Raw genomic sequence first — 20,690 nt, 5'->3', positions numbered from 1 at the left:
CTGACCACAATGAGTGTGATTATTTACCAGTTTCATTAATGTATGCATAAAAGTATTTTAAGACAACATTTACATTCTGTTACAAACATCTGACCATGCATATTATCAATGCCAGATATGAAAAAATAAAATCTGGATTCAATCTTTTAAATGACCTGCAGAGAAGGATCCTAACTCCTTATTTGGGCAATTTAGTTTTTCCAGATAAAGCAATAAGATTGTGATCACTGGACATTGCAGCTTTTGAAACTATGTGTAAAAATAGCTCTAATGAATATCAGGTCAATACAAGGCAGGATATTCTTACCATTTGTGCCAAAAGAAATTCTAATGGGCTGCTTGACTATTCAGCTACATTTACAAATACTAGCCATAGAAGGTAAATGACCATGTTTAGAAATCAATTATTTATTAAAATCATCTTAAAGAAAAGTATCTTTATTTTTCTCAGACACTCTATCTAAAGTTTCACATATTTTGTCTACATAGCCTACCCGGTGAGCTGCATTAACAGCAGCAGATAAAGGTTTGCAGTGGGGTTTGTTGAACTGTGGCCATAAGTGTTAGCACACTTTATATCTTTTCTTAGCAGGACAGCAACGTTATCTTTGATGCATAATGCTTTACCCCACCATATTCATCCCAGTGATGAAGGCCTGCATATTTGCAGGAGGATACGCCTACGAGGAAATAGGAGGAGATCTAAGCGTCAGACTCCTTAAATGAAAGTGAGACTTAGAGAAGCAGCAGCAGCTTCGACAACAAAGAGTCTGGTTACTTTCTTAAAGAAGATTCAGCTCCATCAAGTATTCATCTCTAAACTGGTAGGTCTAGATCATTGCCTTTATGTCATATTTAAAAATAAAGGTTTTGCCCATAGGTTGAAGTAATTTAGGCGTTTACTTGTGTGTGTTACTTGATTTCTCTTTCTCTTCTCTTCATACTTTCCATTCTGTCGGCCCACATAAACCATTGTTGATCAAATAAGCTTTAACTTCTTCAGTTCAAATTTGCTGCAGTTATGGGGAGCCTAGTGGTTAGGGTATAGAGCTAGGAATCCATAGGTTCTGAGTTTGAGCCCCACTCCCACAGACTGCCACACCCTTAACCCTACAATGCTCCCCGGGCGCTGCATGGTGGCAGCCCACTGCTCCCCAAGGGGATGGGTTAAATGATGAGGTTAATTTTTTCAATGTGAGATTGATAAAGTTAAATTGTTATGAAGATGTTGATAAGTACTTTGGTGTCTCCTACGTATCTCTAACATACTTTCATGGTATTTTATGCACATTTTTAGAAAAAACGGATTAATTAGAGGCTCTAAAAAGCAATCCATGTTTGGCTGACCTCTGTCTTTTATCTCTCTGACTTCAGACATGTCAGCTACCTGCAATTCTCTCTCTGAAGATCAATTTCTGTGCTCCATCTGTTTGGACCTTTTCACTGGTCCGGTCACCACACCATGTGGACACAACTTCTGCAAGAACTGCATCACTCAATACTGGGATGTCAATGAAAGCTGCAATTGTCCGTTGTGTTTGAAGGATTTCAGGGCAAGACCTGAAATCCAGGTCAACACGTTGCTCTCTGGGATGGTTGCTCAGTTTAGAGATGAAGCTCAGCTGAAGGATATCGGCAGCTGCTCAGAACAACAGGCTGTAAAACATGGAGAAGTTCTCTGTGACGTCTGCATTGGAACCAAACTTAAGGCTCTTAAGTCCTGCCTGGTGTGTCTGCTCTCCTACTGTCAAGCTCATCTGGAGCCTCACCTGACTGCTCCACGTCTGAGGAGACATCAGCTGATGGAGCCTATGGAGAACCTGGAGGACAGGATGTGTCTGCAGCACGATAAACCTCTGGAGCTGTTCTGCAAGACCGACCAGACATGTCTCTGCTCGCTGTGCTCTGTTTTAGACCACAAGGACCACGAGTTTGTTCCTTTGGGAGAAGAATCTGAAGGAAAGAAAGCAGAGCTGAGAAAGACAGAGGATGAAGTCCAGAAGATGATCAAGAACAGACGACGGAAAGTACAGGAGATTAAAGAGTCTGTGAAGATTGGTAAAGAAGGTGTTCGTGTTTTCACTGCTCTGAAGGAGTCTGCAGAGACAGGCCTGAAGGAGCTCATCAAGGAGATCAAAGATTAACAAAAAAATACAGAGAAGCAGGCAGAAGGTTGTATCAAAGATCTGGAACAGGAAATTTCTGAGCTGATGAAGAGGAGATGTGAGGTGAAGCGGATCTCTGAGTCTAATGACCACCTCCACATCCTCCAAAGCTTCTCCTCCCTGAACGCAGCTCCAAACCTCAAGAAGCGGACGGAGATCAGATTCTGTCCTCCATCGTATGAGGGGACTGTGGAAGGGGCTGTGATTCAGCTGGAGGAGGAGCTCAGGGAGAAAATGAAGACCTTCAAACTGAATAAATTCCAACAGCATGCAGTAGATGTGACCCTTGACCCTGAGACGGCCCATCCCAAACTCCGGCTGTCTGCAGATGGAAAACAGGTTCACTGCGCAGATGTTGGGCAGATTGTTCCAGACAACCCGAAAAAATTTGTTAATTTACTTTGTGTTTTAGGAAAATCAGGTTTCTCCTCTGGCAGATTTAGCTTTGAGGTTCTTGTGAAAAGAAAAACTCACTGGATGGTAGGCGTCTCCAGTGAGACTACCGACAGGAAGAGGATTATTATGCCCAGCTGTCAGGATGGTTCCTGGGCTCTGAGTTTCTCCAGGTCCTGCGAGTACGAAGCTCTGTCCGACCCGCCGCTCCGTCTCTCTCCTCGGACCCGTCCTGAAAAGATCGGGGTGTTTGTGGACTATGAGGACGGTCTGGTCTCCTTTTATGATGCACATGCTGCAGTTCTGATCCACTCCTTTACCAGCTGCAACTTCACTGGTAGAATCTACCCGTTCTTCAGCCCTGCTGTTAATTATGGTGGAAAAAACTCTGCTCCCCTCATCATCTGTGCTGTTCATCACACCAAGAAGAAACCAGCTCTTCCTGTAAACGCTTAGAGCTCAAATAGCTGAACAAAATATCTGTTTAGCAACTTCATTTTTTTCCCCAAATTTGGAATTTCTTAAGCAGAAAATCAAAATATTTAATGCTTTCTGTAAATATGAACATGTAAACAGCTTTTCTTTGTTGAAAGCTAGTGAGAGATGTCTTATAGCAATATAGTATTTCTTGTTATGTGTTAAATAAGGCAGTAGTAGCCAAACCATGCTAAATTGGTATAAAAATACCTGATAATTAACTGGGCAGGTTTAATTTTAAAGTAATAATAAAATGCAAAGATGATTTCAGATCTTATTTCATTTTTGCTTACAAAAGAAGACTGTTATTGCAATGTAATGCAACAATGAAATGAAATAATTGAAGGTGTCAGGTGTATTTCTTCCACAGTAAAGTGAGGAAAACGTAAGAAAATGTGAATGGACTTTATTCTCTTTCTCCATCCAGTGGAGGCTGGGCATGAATCTGGGCACATTATAGACAATAAACTGACCAGGCTGAAGCAGTATGCAGCAATATCCATCTGGGAGGGTTTGAACTCCCAGACCCCCGAAACTGATAGTAAACTTTTTAACAAATTTGTTTAATAAACTGAATTTTACTGTACTGGTTGATTAGATCAGTTGTTATCAATTTAATTGATACTGCTTCTATGATAAAACTGAATGACTTTTTTTTGCATCTTAAGGCAATGTGTTATTATATGATGCTATAAATATAGAAAACTGAGCTGAATCAGTAAAAATGTGAAAATTGATTTATTTTTTTGCCTTTATGCAAAATGTTCACATATACAGCCCTGCGATGGACTGGCCACCTGTCCAGGCTGTACCCCGCCTCTCGCCCGTAGACAGCTGGAGATAGGCACCAGCAACCCTCGTGACCCCGCTTGGGATAAAGCGTGTCAGAAAATGGATGGATGGTTCACATTTACATTTAATAAGAGAACTTTTAACAAATATTAGCACTGCAAAGTAGAAAATATTAGTAAAAATCAAATTATTGCATAAATGATATTGTTTTCATGTGTTGCCAAGAAAGAGGCCAGATTAGCCAGACTGTCACACATGATAGGACTCATCGTATCCTTTCAAATGTAACATCTGAAGAATGAACACATTTCCATCCACATTCCAAATGCTTCATATTTTTAAAAATAAATTATAAATACGAAGCAATTGCTATTAACTGGATCTTCAGGTGTAATTAAATTAACTACTGATGCTGATAGCTCTGATTCAGATTGCTTTTACTTCCACTTGTATAGTTTTCCTGTGCAAACATAAAGAGAACCGTCCCAGCAGCAGGAAGTGGCCGTACATCAGGAAGATTTACGTCACTTTCTGTTTTTTCCGAGCCTGGAACTGCTCTGTTTTGCTTTTGATGGATTTAACCAGCAACGACAGGCTTGGATCCATTGCTTTCTTCTCTGTCAAAGAGTCCTTTTCTCGCTTTGCTCCTTCCTGTTTGCTGCCTGGCTCTGCGGCCGCCTCTAAGGCGGCCGATGGCTTCTGTGCCTTGAGCCCCAGCTCTCGGCGCCGCTGCTTCTCCTCTAGGATGCTCTGTGTGGCTTTGGTCTTTTTGAAGCTGGGATGGGAGGGGTCCAGGTTGAACAGGTGGGAGGTGAACATGGCCTGGAAACGGGGGTCTGAGACGTCCACCTGCAAACAGAGAGACCACTTTATGTTTACTAGATCCTGACTGATGGGACTTTGCAGAAGATTAGAGGCAAAATAGAAAATGGTTAATTTTTCTCATGCCTTAATTTGCTTTCAATTGGCAGTATTCTGAATCATTAGGTCTTGAGACCAACTTCAATGCCTCTTAGTGTTTATGGTTGTGCAGAAACCTAAATATTGGGCTGGTTAAACTTTAATAAACCACTATTATAAAGTTATTCATAAAATAGTAAACTAAAAAAGGCTAAATGACTCAAGTAAAAAAATAAACAGAAAAGAAATATGCTTTCAGTAGAAAGTTACAAAACATTTTGATTTATTTCAAGATTAAATAATTATCTACATATTTTTTTACATGCTTTTATTATGGTTTTCTGTGTTTTAATTCTATTCCTGTCATGGAGCAAACCTTGGTCTATGTCAGGGGTGTCCAAAACATTTGCCACATGGGCCACAGAATTCATATTTCTGTTTCTTAAAAAGCAAAAAATAAATGTTATTTAATTCTTTTTTAGATGCTCAATAATAAATAAACTTGAAACTTTTCCTTTGCCTGTGTAATTTGGTCAGTTTTAATTATTGGCTGATACCAAATCTGAAATCTGCTTCTGAGTAAAACTCTTTGCACATTTGTGATCCTATTGACTTCGTTATTCTAAAGAAAGTCAAAATACAAACTAATAATTTCTGTTCAAGCTAATATTTTTTACAAACATGTCTTTACAAAGTTGTCTCTGTTTCCTCAAAGGCCCCAATCTGTGACAATTTTACTTCAAAAATTGTGTCTCTCAACTTAAATGATCAGTTCTAGCAGATCAAATATTTTTATTTTTGGTCACAAGCCACCTAGATCCACTTCATGGGCCACAGACTGCGGTTTGGAGACCCCTACTGTCCCTGAACGGGGAGAGTCAGACTGCTTCCAATCCCATGGTGTTACAGTTACAGTAGTTTATATGTCTAGTGATGCTCTTCAGGTCTGCTGTAAAACCTCTGTAAGTTTGCAGGCTTCAGCTTTGTGTTTAGATTTTAGAAGAAGCGCATTAATTTTATAAAACCAGCCTATTCATCGCTGCAGCAGCTGAATTCAGCCCAAATCCTCAGGGAGCTGAACATGATGCCTGAGGATCTTTCAAATCACAACATGTGGGTTTCCAAATGCAGACTGAAAACTATAGCGTTTTAAATCCAGCTGGTTGCCTAAGCTGAGCTGCCTGAGGAGCTGAATCTCACCTTGAAGTCGTCCTCCTCCAGTGACTCTCCACCTTTCTTTAGCAGCTTTTTCCTCTTCTTCTTGCTCAGGTTCTGTTGTTCTACGATCTTGTCGTAGTTGAAGTGTTTGTGTTTGGCTTCATCTTCGTCGTCCTCCATCAGCAGAGCCATCTCAGCCTGGAAAACAGACGCAGGTTCAGGAGCTGCGATCAGGTTGTCTGAGAGTAAATAACATTATTTTTCAATCTAGGAGTCAATCAGGACCTTCTGTTTTTCAAGCTCCTCTTCCTCCTCAACCGTCGTTTTCTTATCCTCGGCTTTCTTTTCTTCCTTTTTCTTCTGTTTCTTCTTCAGGTCTGAAACAAAAACGACAGTAAAAACCATAATCTTGTTGACAATTAGGAAGAAGTTAAATGTATTTTAATAGTGAACTTTTCTTAATCAAAAAAGTAGGTTAGATCTATCCAAGGGATTTTAACTGTATCCCAAAAATGAAATATTCAAAACAAAAATGATAATAGAAGTATTTTTTTGTCCTGCATCATGTTACAGTAATCAAAGGTTGAATCGAGGAATAAAAGGAAGCTCTGTTGCTTGTCTTATTAATCATTTTTAAACCCATTTCTGGATTTTCTGGCTGAAACAGGACTTTTGTGAAAGTTTTCCTTTTGCTCTACAGTCTTTATGATGAGCAACAAGGAGTAGCTAAATTGCCATCCCAGGAAGCAAAATATCAACTAAGCTGCAGCTTTAACTCCTAAATAAATTACAGAGACATGGAAGTGGATCAGAATCAAAGCAGAGAGAAAGAAATTTTAAAGGAATTTAAACGATCTCTGCTATCGGTCATAATAGTTTTCTTGCTGGTAAAACAGACTAACAACAGACTATTCTAACACTAACAAAGACCGAGCAAGAGAATTAGAAATGCAGGAATAATACTGGATCAGATCCATAAATCTCCGTGTGAATGGTCAGATAGCTGGCATGGATCTGAAGAGGTGTAGTAAGCATAGAGGAGGTTGATTAGCACTGCTAGAAATCAGGATGCTCCACTTTAACATGTCATCTTCTTAGGCCTGATATTGAATCAGCAGAAACATTTAGTCCATAATATTTACCAAGAAGGTATTTTGTTATTATAGAAATCCACAAACATTCCAACATTTACTGTTGCATATACAGTAGGTCATGTCATCTGCTTAGTTGCTACTAAGCTTCACACACAACAACCGAATGCATGAGTGGGAATATTAGCCGATTTCAATGCTGCACTACAATTTAGTTTGTTTTGTTAAATTTCTTTAAAGGGATAGTTCGGGATTTTTGACATGAATCTGTATGGCATCCCCATCACCAGTGTCATGCAATCACACTGACTTACCCCTGGCAGCATCCTGTGAGCAGAGTTCTCGTCCAGCTTTGGTCAAGCCGAAAGTAGTCCGGCAGGTTGGCTAGACCCAGCGAAATAAAACGTTTCTCTTCCCAAAACATTATGTGTTCAAAAGAGTGATATTTTTGCATCCCAAAAACATTGTAGTGGAAAAAGTCACACGTCGTTATCACTTGGTCCTATTTTCTCTCTGTTCGTATCAGTGCGCGCGACACCATGACCTGACAGCTAGGGCCTACTAACCTGACAACAGCCAGATGCATGTCTCAGACATGCATCTGGCTGTTGTTGAGCTCGCTGTCAGAATGACCGCGCGCACTGATACGAACAGAGAGAAAATAGGACCAAGTGATAACGACGTGTGACTTTTTCCACTACAATGTTTTTGGGATGCAAAAATATCACTCTTTTGAACACATAATGTTTTGGGAAGAGAAACGTTTTATTTCGCTGGGTCTAGCCAACCTGCCGGACTACTTTCGGCTTGACCAAAGCTGGACGAGAACTCTGCTCACAGGATGCTGCCAGGGGTAAGTCAGTGTGTTTGCATGACACTGGTGATGGGGATGCCATACAGATTCATGTCAAAAATCCCGAACTATCCCTTTAAGTCAAGGAAGATTTTATCCCTCAGTTGGAGAAAAATTAGATAATAATTTTTTCGGCTTGATGTAGATAGACTCCCCTTGTTCAGAGGAAATCTGTAATAAAGCAAACCACTCCCATTAGAGCGGTGGGGCGCTTCCTCATTAACATGATGCAGGAGGCGCACAGGAACGGGCTCGATATGAGAATGACAATAAAAGTGAACTGAAGCCTTTCTTTAGTTTGAGTTCAGGAAGAAGCTCAGCGTTTTTTTCCCCTCCAACCCCCCAGTTAAACACTACCCCCCCTCCTTAACCCTCCTCTCTCTGCCACACTTCCATTGTTTCATCTAATGATTCTGTGATAAATCCTGCTGCAGCCCAATCTTTATATTCAACCAACATGGATTATACAATTTAAAACATGTTTCTGCTTCATTAATATTTAACATGCTTTTTCAGTAAAAATGTACCAACAGAACTTTAGCTTGGACTATCAACGCCTTCGACATTATATGCTAAACATTAACTATTGTCACTCATGTGCAGTATTCTTCTCTCCAACTGTGCAATAACACATGCCAACTACTGTGCAGTCTGTGTAATTTTAACTTATTTTATAAGGTCAGTTCATTTCTGCAGTGCAGGTGCAATAATTCAAGTCAACTACTATGTAGTCTTCTCTTAACTCTCTACTGTGCAGATATTTTTATATCTAAAGGAAACGTATTTGTCCTGAAGTCAATCTGCAAATGTATGCTGATGACACCATTGTTTACACGTCGGACAAAAGCGGTACTGTTGTCAGTGAAAAACTTCAGAGCAGTCTGCAGAGATTATCGACATGGCTAAAGGACTCATGCTTAACTCTCAATACAAATAAAACAAAGTGCATTTGCTTCTCAATTAAGAAAACATCATTACAGTCTTTGAACATTCAGATCAATGGGGTTCCTATTGAACAAGTATCACAAGAAAAATATTTAGGAATAATTCTGGATGCTCAGTTAACTTTTAAGAGCCATGTCGATAAAATCTGCAAAACTGTTCGATCAAATATAAACTGTTTTAAAATTATTAGACATTGTTTGACACTTCGCTGTGCAGAGATGTTTCTGAACTCACTGATCCTCTCACATTTTACCTATGGAGCTACTGTCTGGTCTCAGACTAATCAAACTATTCTCAAACCACTAGCAAGTCTTTATAATCAGGCCTTAAAGGTTTTATATCAAAAGCCAATTAGATTCCATCATTGTCACATTTTGGCTAAATTTGGCATTTTGGATTTTACAAATTTCCTAAATTATAACGTTTTAAAAATGATTTTTAAGTGTTTAAATGGACTAGCACCAATACCATTAAGCGATTGCATACAGAGACTGCAGGGCAATAGCAGATCTACCAGAGCAGCTTTGGATGGAAATTGTAAGGTCCCCTTTCGAAGAACCACTTTTGCTCAAAGTGGATTGTCTGTGAGAGGATCTGCAGCTTGGAACTCACTTCCTGTTCACTTAAAGTCTGCAACCAGTTTTAGTATGTTCAAAAATCAAACAAAACTCTGGTTATGTCAAAAACAGACCTGTACTCATTTTAAATTTTTTTTTACACTTCTCTGTTTGTATATATATTATGTTGTGTTATTTCAAATGATTTCACTTCAATTTTTAGAGTTATTTTTAAAAGCCCATCTAGGGACAAGTGCTGCGAATTAGCTGTTGCTATAGCACCATGATGCAAACATGGGACTGCTGTTTCATTCAGTTTGTCTATGTAAATGTGTGTCTGTCGCTATCAAATAAACTTTAATAAAATAATTTCAGGACATTAGAACTTTTTTCTTTTTTTATGCTTTTAGACTTAGAGTTAATTGTCATTTTGTACACAGAGTGTATCCAAAAAGAGATTTAATCAGTACAGCTCTTAAGACAATTCCATTTTATACAATATACACTCTTTTTATATTGTCTGTAGTATTTTTATCTTTAATCGCATCTTGCTTTAACTCTTTGTATTCTATATAAGCGACTGGAACCAGAATTTCTCTAAAGGAGTAAATAAAGTTGAGTCTAAGTCTCATTAACTCATTTGGAATGAAATCTTTTGTTTGGAAATGAAACTAGAGCAACTTTCTGCTTGACGACGAGAGAGGATTGGATCATCAGTTCTGTTCATCCGGAGCAACGCCCAAACTCCACCCCTGTAGCCATGGTAACAAAGACTGAGCAACCAGTTCACCTGATGTTCCAAGCTCCTCTGAGAAAAATGGGTCGCTGAGGTCAACATCAGATGGAAGCTCGTCATCACTAAGCTCTTCATCAGCTCCCTGATGAACAAAACATCATCAGGCTCATCCATTAAAACTATTACCATCAGCAGTTCAGAATTCTCCCTGAAGGAGGCTCCACTCTCACCTGCTTTTTTTTACTTTTCTTTTGCTTCTTTTTCTCCTTCTTCTTCTCCAGATACTCCTCCCAGGGCGTCAAATTGTCCTTGCCCTCCAGCTTCTTCTTCACCAGCTTCTCTGTTGTCTCCCTTAAACCTGCTCACACAGGAAAGTTTCAGCTTAATTCGCTGGGAAGAAAAAAAAATCTTGCATGGCATGCTTGGACAGATGGCCTTTCAAAGCGCTCCGATACCTGGCACCCAGGTGATCTCCATCTCCATGTCTTTTTCCTCCTGCAGCTTCTTCTCTTTGACCTGGATGCTATTCAGCAGCTCCCTGTATTTATTGATCTGCTCCTCACTTCTCTTTTTCTTCTTCTTTTTCTGCTCCTCTTTCTCCTCCACTTCTTCACTGATGGCCTCTTCTATTTGAAACAAAAGGTCAGCTGAGCACCATTTCTCCTCCTCAAAAAAAAAAAAAAAGGTTGGTTTCCTAATTTGTACCTTTGCTTGCTTCATCCTCCTGCTCTTCATCTTCATCCTCCTCACTGGAGGACGCCAGGTAAGCCTTAAAGTCCAAGTCCAGCAGCTCGTCTTTGTTGAACTTTCTGCTCAGCGCCGTCACGCGCTCGTGGTCCGTTTCATCCCACGTCAGCTGCACCTGATTAATTCAACAGACAAAGGAAAGGGAAACGAGTGAACGTCAATCAGTTGTTGCTATTTGAAGCCTCTCTTTGTGCTTTCTGATCATTTAAGAAACGAACAAAAGCGGTTTTCATTCCTTTTCCCTCGTTATACATTTCTTTTTTCTTTTTTTACAAACCACATCCAGAGCTGATTAATGTCAGAGACAGTCAAACATCATGCTACCGTTTTCTCATGAAAAAAATCAATCATCTTTAGCCCCAAACCAAAGCGTGATGGGAGCACAAAATCCCATGTTTACACTTCTATTCTCCCATCAGCCTGGAATCGACAGGGTTCTTACCTTTGAGGTGGCCGTAGCAGAAGAGGTAAAGAGTTTGGGTTGGTATGCTGACAGATTGATATCTGTCGCCACGTCTTTGGGCTCCTCTTCAAACGTCACATCGTCAGGAATAAAACTGTAGATTGAGAATGAAGAAAAAAACAAAAAAAACACTCAGCTTTCAAACAGATCAGTTGGATATCCTGCCCTTTTCTTTGGCTTATTCAATTTATACTGATACCGAAGGTCCAGAACAGAGCAGCTGCTCTCATATTCATAGCCATCGCATTCCTCATAGATCTTGGCCGCCGTTTCGGGAGAGTCGCACTCCACCACAGCGTAGAAATACTTCAGACGCTTGAACTGGTAGTCCCGCAGCTTCTCCCTATAAACCCTGGAAGGGGACACAAACATATAAAAAAAAAACTGTTAACACACCTGCTTTCAGAAGTTAATGCAGAAAAGCAGTTTGTTTCAACCAGCCTCACTCAGCGTTAACAACGTTTTAACCGACTTTGGATCCGTTAAACTAATACTCAAAAGTAGCAGCGTCTGCTCTCTTTCAAAGATCCTCCAAATTTACCAGATTGTATGGTAGATGTAAGATATTGGGCACAGATATACAAGTTTGTAAGAAATACAGGCTGAGCTAAGCTGCAACGTCTACAGCAGGGGGCGGTGTAGCACATCTCTGTAGGTAGAACCTATGAGCTCACTTTTCTTCCTCTGTGTCGTCCTCAGAGTCGTCAGGCAGCGCCTTCAGCTCCGGCGGTCCCTGCGTCTCCTCCATCTTCAGTCTCTCCTTACCGAACTCTGACGGGTAGATCTGGCCAAAAATACCCACAATGCAATGCTGTCACTCAGAATAAACAGGCTGGAAACAGCTGAGTCCTTCCTGGTTTCTACAAATAAACACACTCTAGTTCACACAATGGCCTGAAAATAAAAACTAAAACAAAACCAAGCCCTGGGCGTAAATATCACATTATTCATCCTAACTTCAAGGGTCAGTGCCAAGCTGGGCCCTGGGTCTTGTCTTTCAGGCATGTTTCTAGTTAGTTACATCCTCAACTGATGCTTTAGAGCTTTATAATATCTCTATGCATTTATCTGCTTCAACACTCATTTCACATCAGATTTACCTTCACAGACAGCACAGCGCCCCCTTTAGGTGTGAAGGAGTTAAACAGAGCCAGCAGGTCTTTAGCCTTCATGCGATCCCAGTCCATGTTGCAGACAGCGATCCGAGCAGAGACCTACAACATGATAACAAACTGCTAAAAACAGGGTTTAACTTGTCCCATGCTTCTGCGGGACTTAGACAACTTTTATTGTCATTGATGTTTAAAGTACAGCTTTCCAGAGAGTAAATTAACATTTCATTCCATAAAGTGCAGCAGTGATCAAACGTAAACAGTGTGGGACGCCGGCCTCACCTCATCACTCCGTGGAGCGTCTTTGCACAGCTCCCCCCAGTCATGTTCAATCTCCTCTTCCTCTTTCTTCAGGATGTCTTCCACATCATCATCGTCATCATCTTCATCTGAGCTGGTCTCAATATTTCCTTTACCTCGGGCCAGATCAGGTCCGCTGTCGCTGTCGTCGCCAGAATCCAAACTGGACTCATCGTCAGACCCCCTCGCTGCATCGCTCTCCTCCTCCTCTTCATAACCCTCCCCATTTTCATCAGAGTCACTGTCTCCCAGATCTTCATCCTCAGACAGCTGCTCCTCATCTTCACCATCTATGGGGGGAAATTACAGAGCTATGGTTACCCTTCTTTTGGTACCCCTCTTTAATGCCTGTGGCATGTCTAATGTATTTACAGCAAGTCTCACTGTTTTGCATCCATCCATTACATCACAAAACAAATTCTTATGATTGTTTTAAAAAGCGGATTCTGTATTTTAATATCAGTCTACAAGATTTTGCATCTGGTTCTTGCAGTAATGATCCACCTCTCCGGACTACAGTGAAGGGTCGAAGCTTTGATGGGGCTGTAACCCCAAAGCTTTACCTTTAAGTTCAGATTCTTCTATTATCCTCCAGAGAAAATCCTTCAGTTTTGCAGATTTAGTTCCAGATTCCCAAATCAGTATAAATTCATATTCTGACCTTTTTCTGCAGCGGTTCCTTGTCCAGACGGCTCCACTGCTTTTGTCTTCTTCTTCTCCCCCTTCCTCACCTTTGGAGGCTCATCGTCATCTTCATCTGAATCAGACAGCTTGTAGAACCGCCTCAGATCCTCAGAGGTGGAGTGGCTGACGGGCCGACCTCGTTTGTCCACCGTCTGCTTCACCTTGAAGCGCTGGTCATGGAACATGGACTGAAAGCGCTTGTCGATCTTGACCTTTTGTTCTTTCTCTGGCATCTCCCAGAACCTGGGGTCCTTCTGGACCCGGCGGAACCGTTCATCCTCTTCCTGCTTTTTTCTGGACATGATGGGGACGGGGAAAAATAATCCCAGCCTTACCTAAAAGGCAGGAGTAAAAATTCAGGTTAGTTAATGACATAAGAGCAGACGGACATAATTAATTCACAAACAGAACCACATGGAAACAGAACTCATTAGATCCGGCTGACAATTTGTCTTTTTATTGCATTAGATTCTTCCTGTGTGAGACTTTCTATAACTGGCATCTAAATGTATCAGACCCATGGTTCCCAGTCCTGACCTAGGGTTCTTTGGAGCAGTTTTAATCCAGATCCAGTCAGAACGGCTCCCTGTTCCGAAACACTATCACCATAACCCACGATCTGGATTTTAACTGCAGCTGTACAAGTATTTATGTAAACAGTATTGATTTTGGGCAGCACACTCAACTATCTTGGAGCTTGTTCTGAACTCCATTCACTGACATAACTTTCTGAAGGACTGGTGTGGACATGTCCCCACCAACTTTGGCATGGAGGGGACAGACCCCACCAATAAGTTCCGCTTTTTTCCTGCTTTCCACTGATTTACTTTAGCCAACAGTAACTGGGATTGGGTGCAGCTAACTGTGTTCAGAGCGTTTTCAGTCCAGGTATTTGCTGCTCTCGAGTCCCACCTCTTGGAATATCATCGGATCTGTCGCTTTGGGACATAATATATCTTGAGGTCGTTATTCACTGCGTACAGAGTAGCTACACGGAGGAGGAGAGACACAGCAGCACTCAGTGAATCTTAACCAGCAGCTACTTCGATATATGTTTCAGTAAAATTTGGGAGACTGGTTACTTAAAAAAATTAGAGATGCCACTGAAAAAATCAGTTTGTTACACATATAAAGCTTTTTCAGCTAAAAATGGCAACAGATTGTTCATTTATATAAGTTAAAAAAGCTGGGCTTCTCAGAGGACCATTACTCAGAGTTACAGATTAAAATGAACACATATATTTTGTTTCCTTATTGAACAGAGAGTCAGAGAGCAGAGCTTCTAGAGATCCTGAAAATTATTTTCTCTGGCATCTTTATATTGGTAGACAGGTTCATACATCTGTTTTTAAGCAGAGCAGAGACACAATGAGAGACAGCTGCAGATTTAAAGGTGAAACAGAATTACTGGGATATGCAACATGCAATAAAATTGCATGTTGCAATGCTATGATTAAATTCAACATATTCAACATATTCAACGAGACTCAGAAATAGCTGATCCAGCAACCAAGAGAGAGCCAGACTCACAGGAAACAAATTTAAAATTTAAAAATATAAGAAACCTACAAGAATTAAAGCACAAATAATAAAAATCAGTGTAAACGATTTCTTAAATGTAAGGTTCAATATAGAGACTTTGGCTGTCAATGACATATGGGACTAATTTGATTTTGCTGCTTGTGAAGGAGGATACTAAATGATGCAGCTTAAAGGGAAGCCATGCATGGATGGATGGAAGTGAAGTTGTGTCCATTCTAGGGATGCAGGATATATTGATGTTGGCATCGGTATCGGCTGTTATTAATCATTTTTTTTTATACATTTATGTTTTTGAGTCCTTTATAAATAATGCACTAAAGGCAGGCATCTGTCTATAACTATAAATATCAGTGTCTTATAATTTTCTCTTGTGTTCTCAACAATAGGAAAGCATTCAATAAATATATGTTTCAGCTTGTTTTTGGAAAATATAAACCCTGTTGAAAGCGTTGGGATTGAGTAGCTGTAGGTCCATCAGCAGCACCAACTTTTATCACAAAGTTACACCCTTGACTCTAATCGTCTTATCTTTTCAGATTTCTTTCTTTTTCTGTTTTTTTTCACAGAGAAGTTTGACAATCAAAGCAACTTATATAAAAACTCATCCCTGACCTTACCTGCAGCAGATCTAATTTAAAAATATTCAAAGGTCTACTATGGTCAGGGAGTAGCAGATTAATACTGGTGCCTATGAGGGTCAAAAGACCTAAATGGTGCTTCGACAGCTCAAACAGTCACATTTACATAATTTAAATTAATGTTCTTTTGTATTAAGTCCGATTATTTCATTTCTTCCATCAGCTGAATTTACTTACTTTATCTATTTTATAACTGTAGTTTATCGCGATTTTAAAAATATTTTTTTATATATACAGAAACTTTAAAAATACGCTAAGCGGAATAAAATGACACTTTATGCACAAGATCCGAATTATGAGTTATACCGAACCGAAAAGGTTTGTTTACAACCATCAGAGAGAAAATTTTTGTCTAGCATAAAACTATCTCTCCATCTTTTCAGAATCTAACTCTATCGACCAGTTTTCGACTAAACACCTGCAGGTTCGGACAGATTCAGAGTCCAGAATCAGAACCAGAAGTAAAAACTCCACATCATGGTTAAAAACTCATTTTAGAGCCACTTTACCTTCACCAGTCCTCCTCACACATGTGTTCTCCCAGCATGCACTCTGTTCCAACCCTTCCCGTTGTGCTTCCTGGTCTGAAGCTACGGCGCGCAGCGTGGGACAAACGGTGCGAAACACAGATCACACAACTAACCCTCAAAGGTTCACGTTTTAGGATTCAAAAAATGATCACTTACGTTTGAATTTGATTCCACAATTATCAGAAAATTGAAAATAAATGTCTGCCGCTGAATAAACTGCACAGCAACGCTCCATGGACTTCGTAAAAACTTAATAATTCATTATTTCTTTGATGTAACTGAAGAATTTCAGTCCAATAAAATATGATCGGGGGATAATTCATAAAAAATATGCATTTCAAAGTAGAAAAACAGCTTTATTAGTTATTAAACATATATCATGTTGTCATTCTAGTCTTTTCCTATTTATTTAAGTTTACACTGTAACATAGGGGCTTTATATTTAGACATATCATGGCAAATGTGCCAAAGATTAAACATAAATTCTTCCCTAGCTCCAGTTTTAATACAGTTAATACAGTTAAAATGTTTTTGTTTTGCTTTTGTTTTTTTCAGATTGTGAACGTATTTCTGGGACAGATCATAACCCAGTTAATCAGATGCAGCAGCTTCCAGCTCCGCCATGAGGCTGTGATCCAGTTCCTTAGTTTTATTCCACCCAGCCGGGTTTTCCCTCCAGCTCCACACTGAGGTCATTCTGCTGAGCCGAGATCAGACATGTTGGAGGAGTTCTTGTACTGTGAAGTAACATTATGAACAACAGAGGAGTCCAGAAGGTCCTCCAGGGGCTGCAGCTGGTCAGTTCTGCTCCTGCAGGAAGGATCTGCTCTTCCTTGTCCTCCTGGAACAGAAGGCCGGGATCTGGATCAAACAGGGCCCTGTCAGGATCTGGCAGAGGGAGCATGAATGTGTTCAACAGGGAAATGAAGAAGAGGCAGAAGAACTGGGCTGCAGTTCTGCAGGATGGTCACCAGTATGACTACCTGAGGGATGAGGTGAGGAGGAGGAGGTGCTGCATCAGTCTGCCTGGTTTCAGCTTTGCCTCTACTTGGGTTCATTTAGTTTGACCCCTGTCTCTGATGATGATCTGCATCAGTCTAGTTTGTCCTTTAATGCCAGGTTTTCCTCATCAGCTGCATCTGTTGATGGATTTTATTTTATATCCCAATAATGTTCTTGCTTTTAAAGTGAAATCAGTGGAATCAGCAGCAGGCAGAGGACTCCTCTGGTGGCAACTGCTCCATGTCCTCCAGGAGGAACTGTCCAGCTTGGTAGAACAATCTAGCATCCAACACTTCTTCCTGTTGAAGTTGGATCTTGTGTGTTTTTCAGGTCGGGAGTCGAGTCGCTGATCGGGTTTATGATATCACCAGGTAAGGTTCTGGTCCAGGTCCAAACAAACTGTACAGAGAGCTGTTACTTTAAGTTAAAGTTTCAGTCAATCTGGATTCATTCACACAGTTTTTAAGGAGGAATTCAGACCCAAACAGATTAGATGATTCAAGAGACAGATGATCAACCAATAAATGAAAAATCAGAACAGGAGATGATTCCATTAATACATAAACAGATGGAAATGTTGCTGCAGAGTATTAAAACATAGATAATGAGGGTTTATGGCAGGGCCTGACCAGAGATCCTGTTAAGGAACCATTTTGTTTGGAAGTCACCAACTGTTGTTGATGTTGAGAGGATCATTCTGCTTCCTGTTCGGGTCAGTCTGCCCCACTTTAGGAGTATCATTTGTTCAGGTTGGAATCATAACTGAATCACGCTGAGAGATGCCATCAACCCTGAGTTTGGATTTATTAGTTAAAAGGTCAAGAGTCCAGTTAAATCTGGACTACTTGGTCTCAGGCCAGTTTTTCCCACTGGGATAAAATTATGAATAACAGAACTAAAATCAGAGATTGGAGTGGGACCTGACATTCTTTGTAGATCTTTTCTGGACCTGCTACAGCAGGTTTTTGTTGTTTTTTAAGCAGATACCTGCAAACAACCATTTTTATCTGAAACTGTTGTTCTGAAATAAGGATGCTCAGGTAGAAAGTAGAACAGCACGTGGTTATGCAGTTTTTCTTGTGCTTCAAACTCTACCAGATGTCCAAACTGAAATGGGAAACCGAATCTGATTCAAGCATTTGCTGCCATGTCCCCATCTCTGTCCCTTTATTCCTGCAGCAGATAGAGAATGCATCTGATCTGTGTTTATCTTGTCAGGACATTCCCTCTCGCTCTGGACATTGGAGGAGGAAAAAGTCACATTGCAGACCATCTAAACAAGGTGATGATGCATTCACTTTTCCTCAAGCTTGAAATTCCTAACCCTGAAATGTAAACTAGCTTATAAGGAAAAGCTCCCAACATGGAGGATGAGGAGATATCTTTGATGAGAATCCTGCTTAATATGTCCAGTCTGATGTTACAGGATGTGGTGGAGCGTTTGTTCCTGACAGACATCTCCCAGCACACCCTGGTGAGTTCTGACCCCAGTCCAGTGAAACCAGTACATATGAGGCGCCGCTTCCACCTGCCGTGATCACAACTGATGTGTTTCAGAAACATCGCAAGCCGAGTGAGATTCCCACTCAGTGCATCCTTGCTGACGAGGAGTTTCTGCCGTTTAAGGAGAACACTTTCGACCTAGTGCTGAGTAGCTTGACGTGAGTCACTCTGGTTCTATCTGAGGCCTCTACTGGTGCCTGCCACCGGAGGGAGCTCACTCCCTTCCATTTATTTTATTACATTAAATTAGGCTTTAGAATGTTCAGGTATAGCATATTTTTAATCCGTTTGCTTATCAGGAAAGCATGAATTCTCAGGGAACCCATTCAGGACGAGCAGAAGAAATTAGACCAATGGTTGGCTGATTTACAGTTCTCTTTGTTTCCTGCACTGAATCCAGCTGGATAATCAGTATCAGGGTCCCGAGAACTGTATTCAATTTCAAATGGTCATCTACTTCAGGCCACATAGTTTTTGTCAGACTATTTTTCAGATAAAGAAACAGCAACAAACTTGTTTTAAGCTTGAATCTTATTTTTTCTAAAGGAACTTTCCAGAAATCATGTTTTGTTCTGTCCTCTCAGCCTTCACTGGATCAACGACCTTCCTGGAGCCCTCAGACAGGTGCAATGAGTGATTCTGTGTTCTGCTGGGATCAGGAACAAGCTCTTGCCTCATCCTGCCTCTTGCTCTTAGATCCACCAGGTTCTGAAGCCAGACGGGGTTTTCATCGGGGCGATGGTGGGCGGGGAGACGCTGTACGAGCTGCGCTGTTCTCTCCAGCTGGCTGAGACGGAGAGGGAGGGAGGTTTCTCCCCCCATGTGTCGCCCTACACCGCCGTCACAGACCTAGGGAACCTGCTGGGCCAGGCTGGCTTCAATATGCTGACTGTGGTGAGAACATCTTAAGATGTTTAGTTTTCTGTCAGACCCAAACCAGGACGAAGCAAACACAGCCTTTCTTACACCATTAGTAGACTGTTAAACCCAGAAGTTCACCCACTGTGCATTAGAGGAACCACAGAACTCTAAAGCTCTAAAAACTTTATATGTTATGTTACTCAATACAATCAGCAGAAAGGAAAACAAATCCTACTATATCCCAAATCTTTGGAGATGTGGGCCTTTAGTTTGTTCTTGTTAAACATTCTGTCCAAATGAGCTGATTATATGAAACCAACTGGTTGGAATGCATTCAAGGGAACCAAGCTGATTGCATCAGGTCCTTAGCTGTGTAGCAGGCCTGCCTCCTGAGCAAGCATATGGCAATTGTGGAAAGGAGCATCTAAATTTTAACATGTAAAAATGTCTGGCAGAAGCAGAACGGGGCTACCTAGGAATGCATATTGTGTCTGACATGTGCAACATTTTCTTCTTATTTTTCAGGACATTGATGATGTTCAGGTGCATTACCCAGGCATCATGGAGGTCATGACTGATCTTCAAGGTACAAATTGCTGAGAAACGAAAAGTAAAATCCAGAAGATCTCAGAAAACATCCAAAACACTGATTAAGGCTACTAAGAACTTCATGTCTGCAGAAAAATAGAACATTAACTGAAAGAGCTTGAGATGTTAACAGAACTCTTAAAACGCTGCTCCTTGCAGGTATGGGAGAAAGTAACTGTGCATGGAACAGGAGGTCGATGCTGCACAGGGATACTATGTTAGCAGCTGCAGCCATTTATAAAGGTGAGTGGTTGAAAAGGGAGCTGGAAACACAAACATGCGTCAGATTGAGGGACATTGCATGTTGCAATTCTACTGCAATTCACTGCATGTTCTGTAGACGCAGAGGCATCATTTCAGTGACAGTAGAACTAAAAACAGTAGAGATCATTTCCATGTCCTGCAACTGTGTGGCATCTCTTCTCCCTCTAAGTTCACTTTAAACAGCTCAGAAGTGACATGCAGTCTGGGACAAAAACAGAAAAAAGAAATCCCATCAGAAACATTCTAATGGTCCATTCAGACCAGAGGCGATGGCAACGGTCTTAGATGGCAACGGCATAGAATTCCTATACAAACCGAGCATTGAAGGGCAGTGAAGCGACCAGCGGTGAGAGCTTTCACTGCGCTGCTCTCACCTCGTGCTACTAGAT

The 20,690-nt window shown here is 40.9% G+C and overlaps 2 protein-coding genes and 1 pseudogene across 3 annotated transcripts; 2 read left to right on the top strand and 1 right to left on the bottom strand.

Moving 5' to 3' along the window:
* The first annotated feature begins 712 nt into the window (after positions 1-712).
* Positions 713-3,796, top strand: LOC119787019 (annotated as a pseudogene).
* esf1 (ESF1, nucleolar pre-rRNA processing protein, homolog (S. cerevisiae)) lies at positions 3,658-16,146 on the bottom strand. 2 transcript variants are annotated; one of them, XM_038290640.1, is made up of 14 exons: positions 16,063-16,146; positions 13,351-13,708; positions 12,672-12,979; positions 12,378-12,491; positions 11,952-12,061; positions 11,477-11,629; positions 11,257-11,371; positions 10,773-10,929; positions 10,523-10,690; positions 10,298-10,425; positions 10,122-10,209; positions 6,171-6,262; positions 5,928-6,083; positions 3,658-4,676 (listed from the first exon to the last, which is right to left on the bottom strand). In XM_038290640.1, the coding sequence occupies exons 2-14, from the start codon at positions 13,673-13,675 to the stop codon at positions 4,347-4,349; spliced, it is 2,244 nt and encodes a 747-aa protein (XP_038146568.1). In that variant the 5' UTR covers positions 13,676-13,708; positions 16,063-16,146; the 3' UTR covers positions 3,658-4,346. The 2 variants fall into 2 exon arrangements, with proteins under 2 accessions (XP_038146568.1, XP_038146567.1); XM_038290639.1 differs by having other exon boundaries at positions 3,660-4,676; positions 10,523-10,693.
* Positions 16,147-16,761: 615 nt separating this feature from the next.
* ndufaf5 (NADH:ubiquinone oxidoreductase complex assembly factor 5) lies at positions 16,762-20,280 on the top strand (the record flags this gene model as incomplete). Its single annotated transcript, XM_038290609.1, has 9 exons — positions 16,762-17,078; positions 17,416-17,456; positions 18,304-18,367; positions 18,512-18,559; positions 18,643-18,746; positions 19,173-19,212; positions 19,285-19,482; positions 19,975-20,035; positions 20,197-20,280. Coding segments are annotated over exons 1-9 (883 nt in total), but the record flags the coding sequence as incomplete, so codon positions are not given.
* Between the last annotated feature and the right edge of the window lie 410 nt (positions 20,281-20,690).

This window comes from Cyprinodon tularosa, unplaced genomic scaffold (genome assembly GCF_016077235.1).
Source record: "Cyprinodon tularosa strain WSP-4 unplaced genomic scaffold, ASM1607723v1 ctg285, whole genome shotgun sequence".
NCBI lineage: Eukaryota > Metazoa > Chordata > Actinopteri > Cyprinodontiformes > Cyprinodontidae > Cyprinodon > Cyprinodon tularosa.
This window is presented reverse-complemented; position numbering and strand designations above follow the sequence as displayed.

What these genes read in the sequence shown, in the direction of transcription:
- esf1 (XM_038290639.1), bottom strand. Translation starts at nt 13,675, where the DNA reads ATGTCCAGAAAAAAGCAGGAAGAGGATGAACGGTTCCGCCGGGTCCAG. An exon ending in CTGCTACGGCCACCTCAAAG is followed by an intron (nt 10,930 to 11,256) that starts GTAAGAACCCTG and finishes TGAATTAATCAG; the next exon opens with GTGCAGCTGACGTGGGATGA. An exon ending in GGAGATCACCTGGGTGCCAG is followed by an intron (nt 10,426 to 10,522) that starts GTATCGGAGCGC and finishes CTGTGTGAGCAG; the next exon opens with GTTTAAGGGAGACAACAGAG.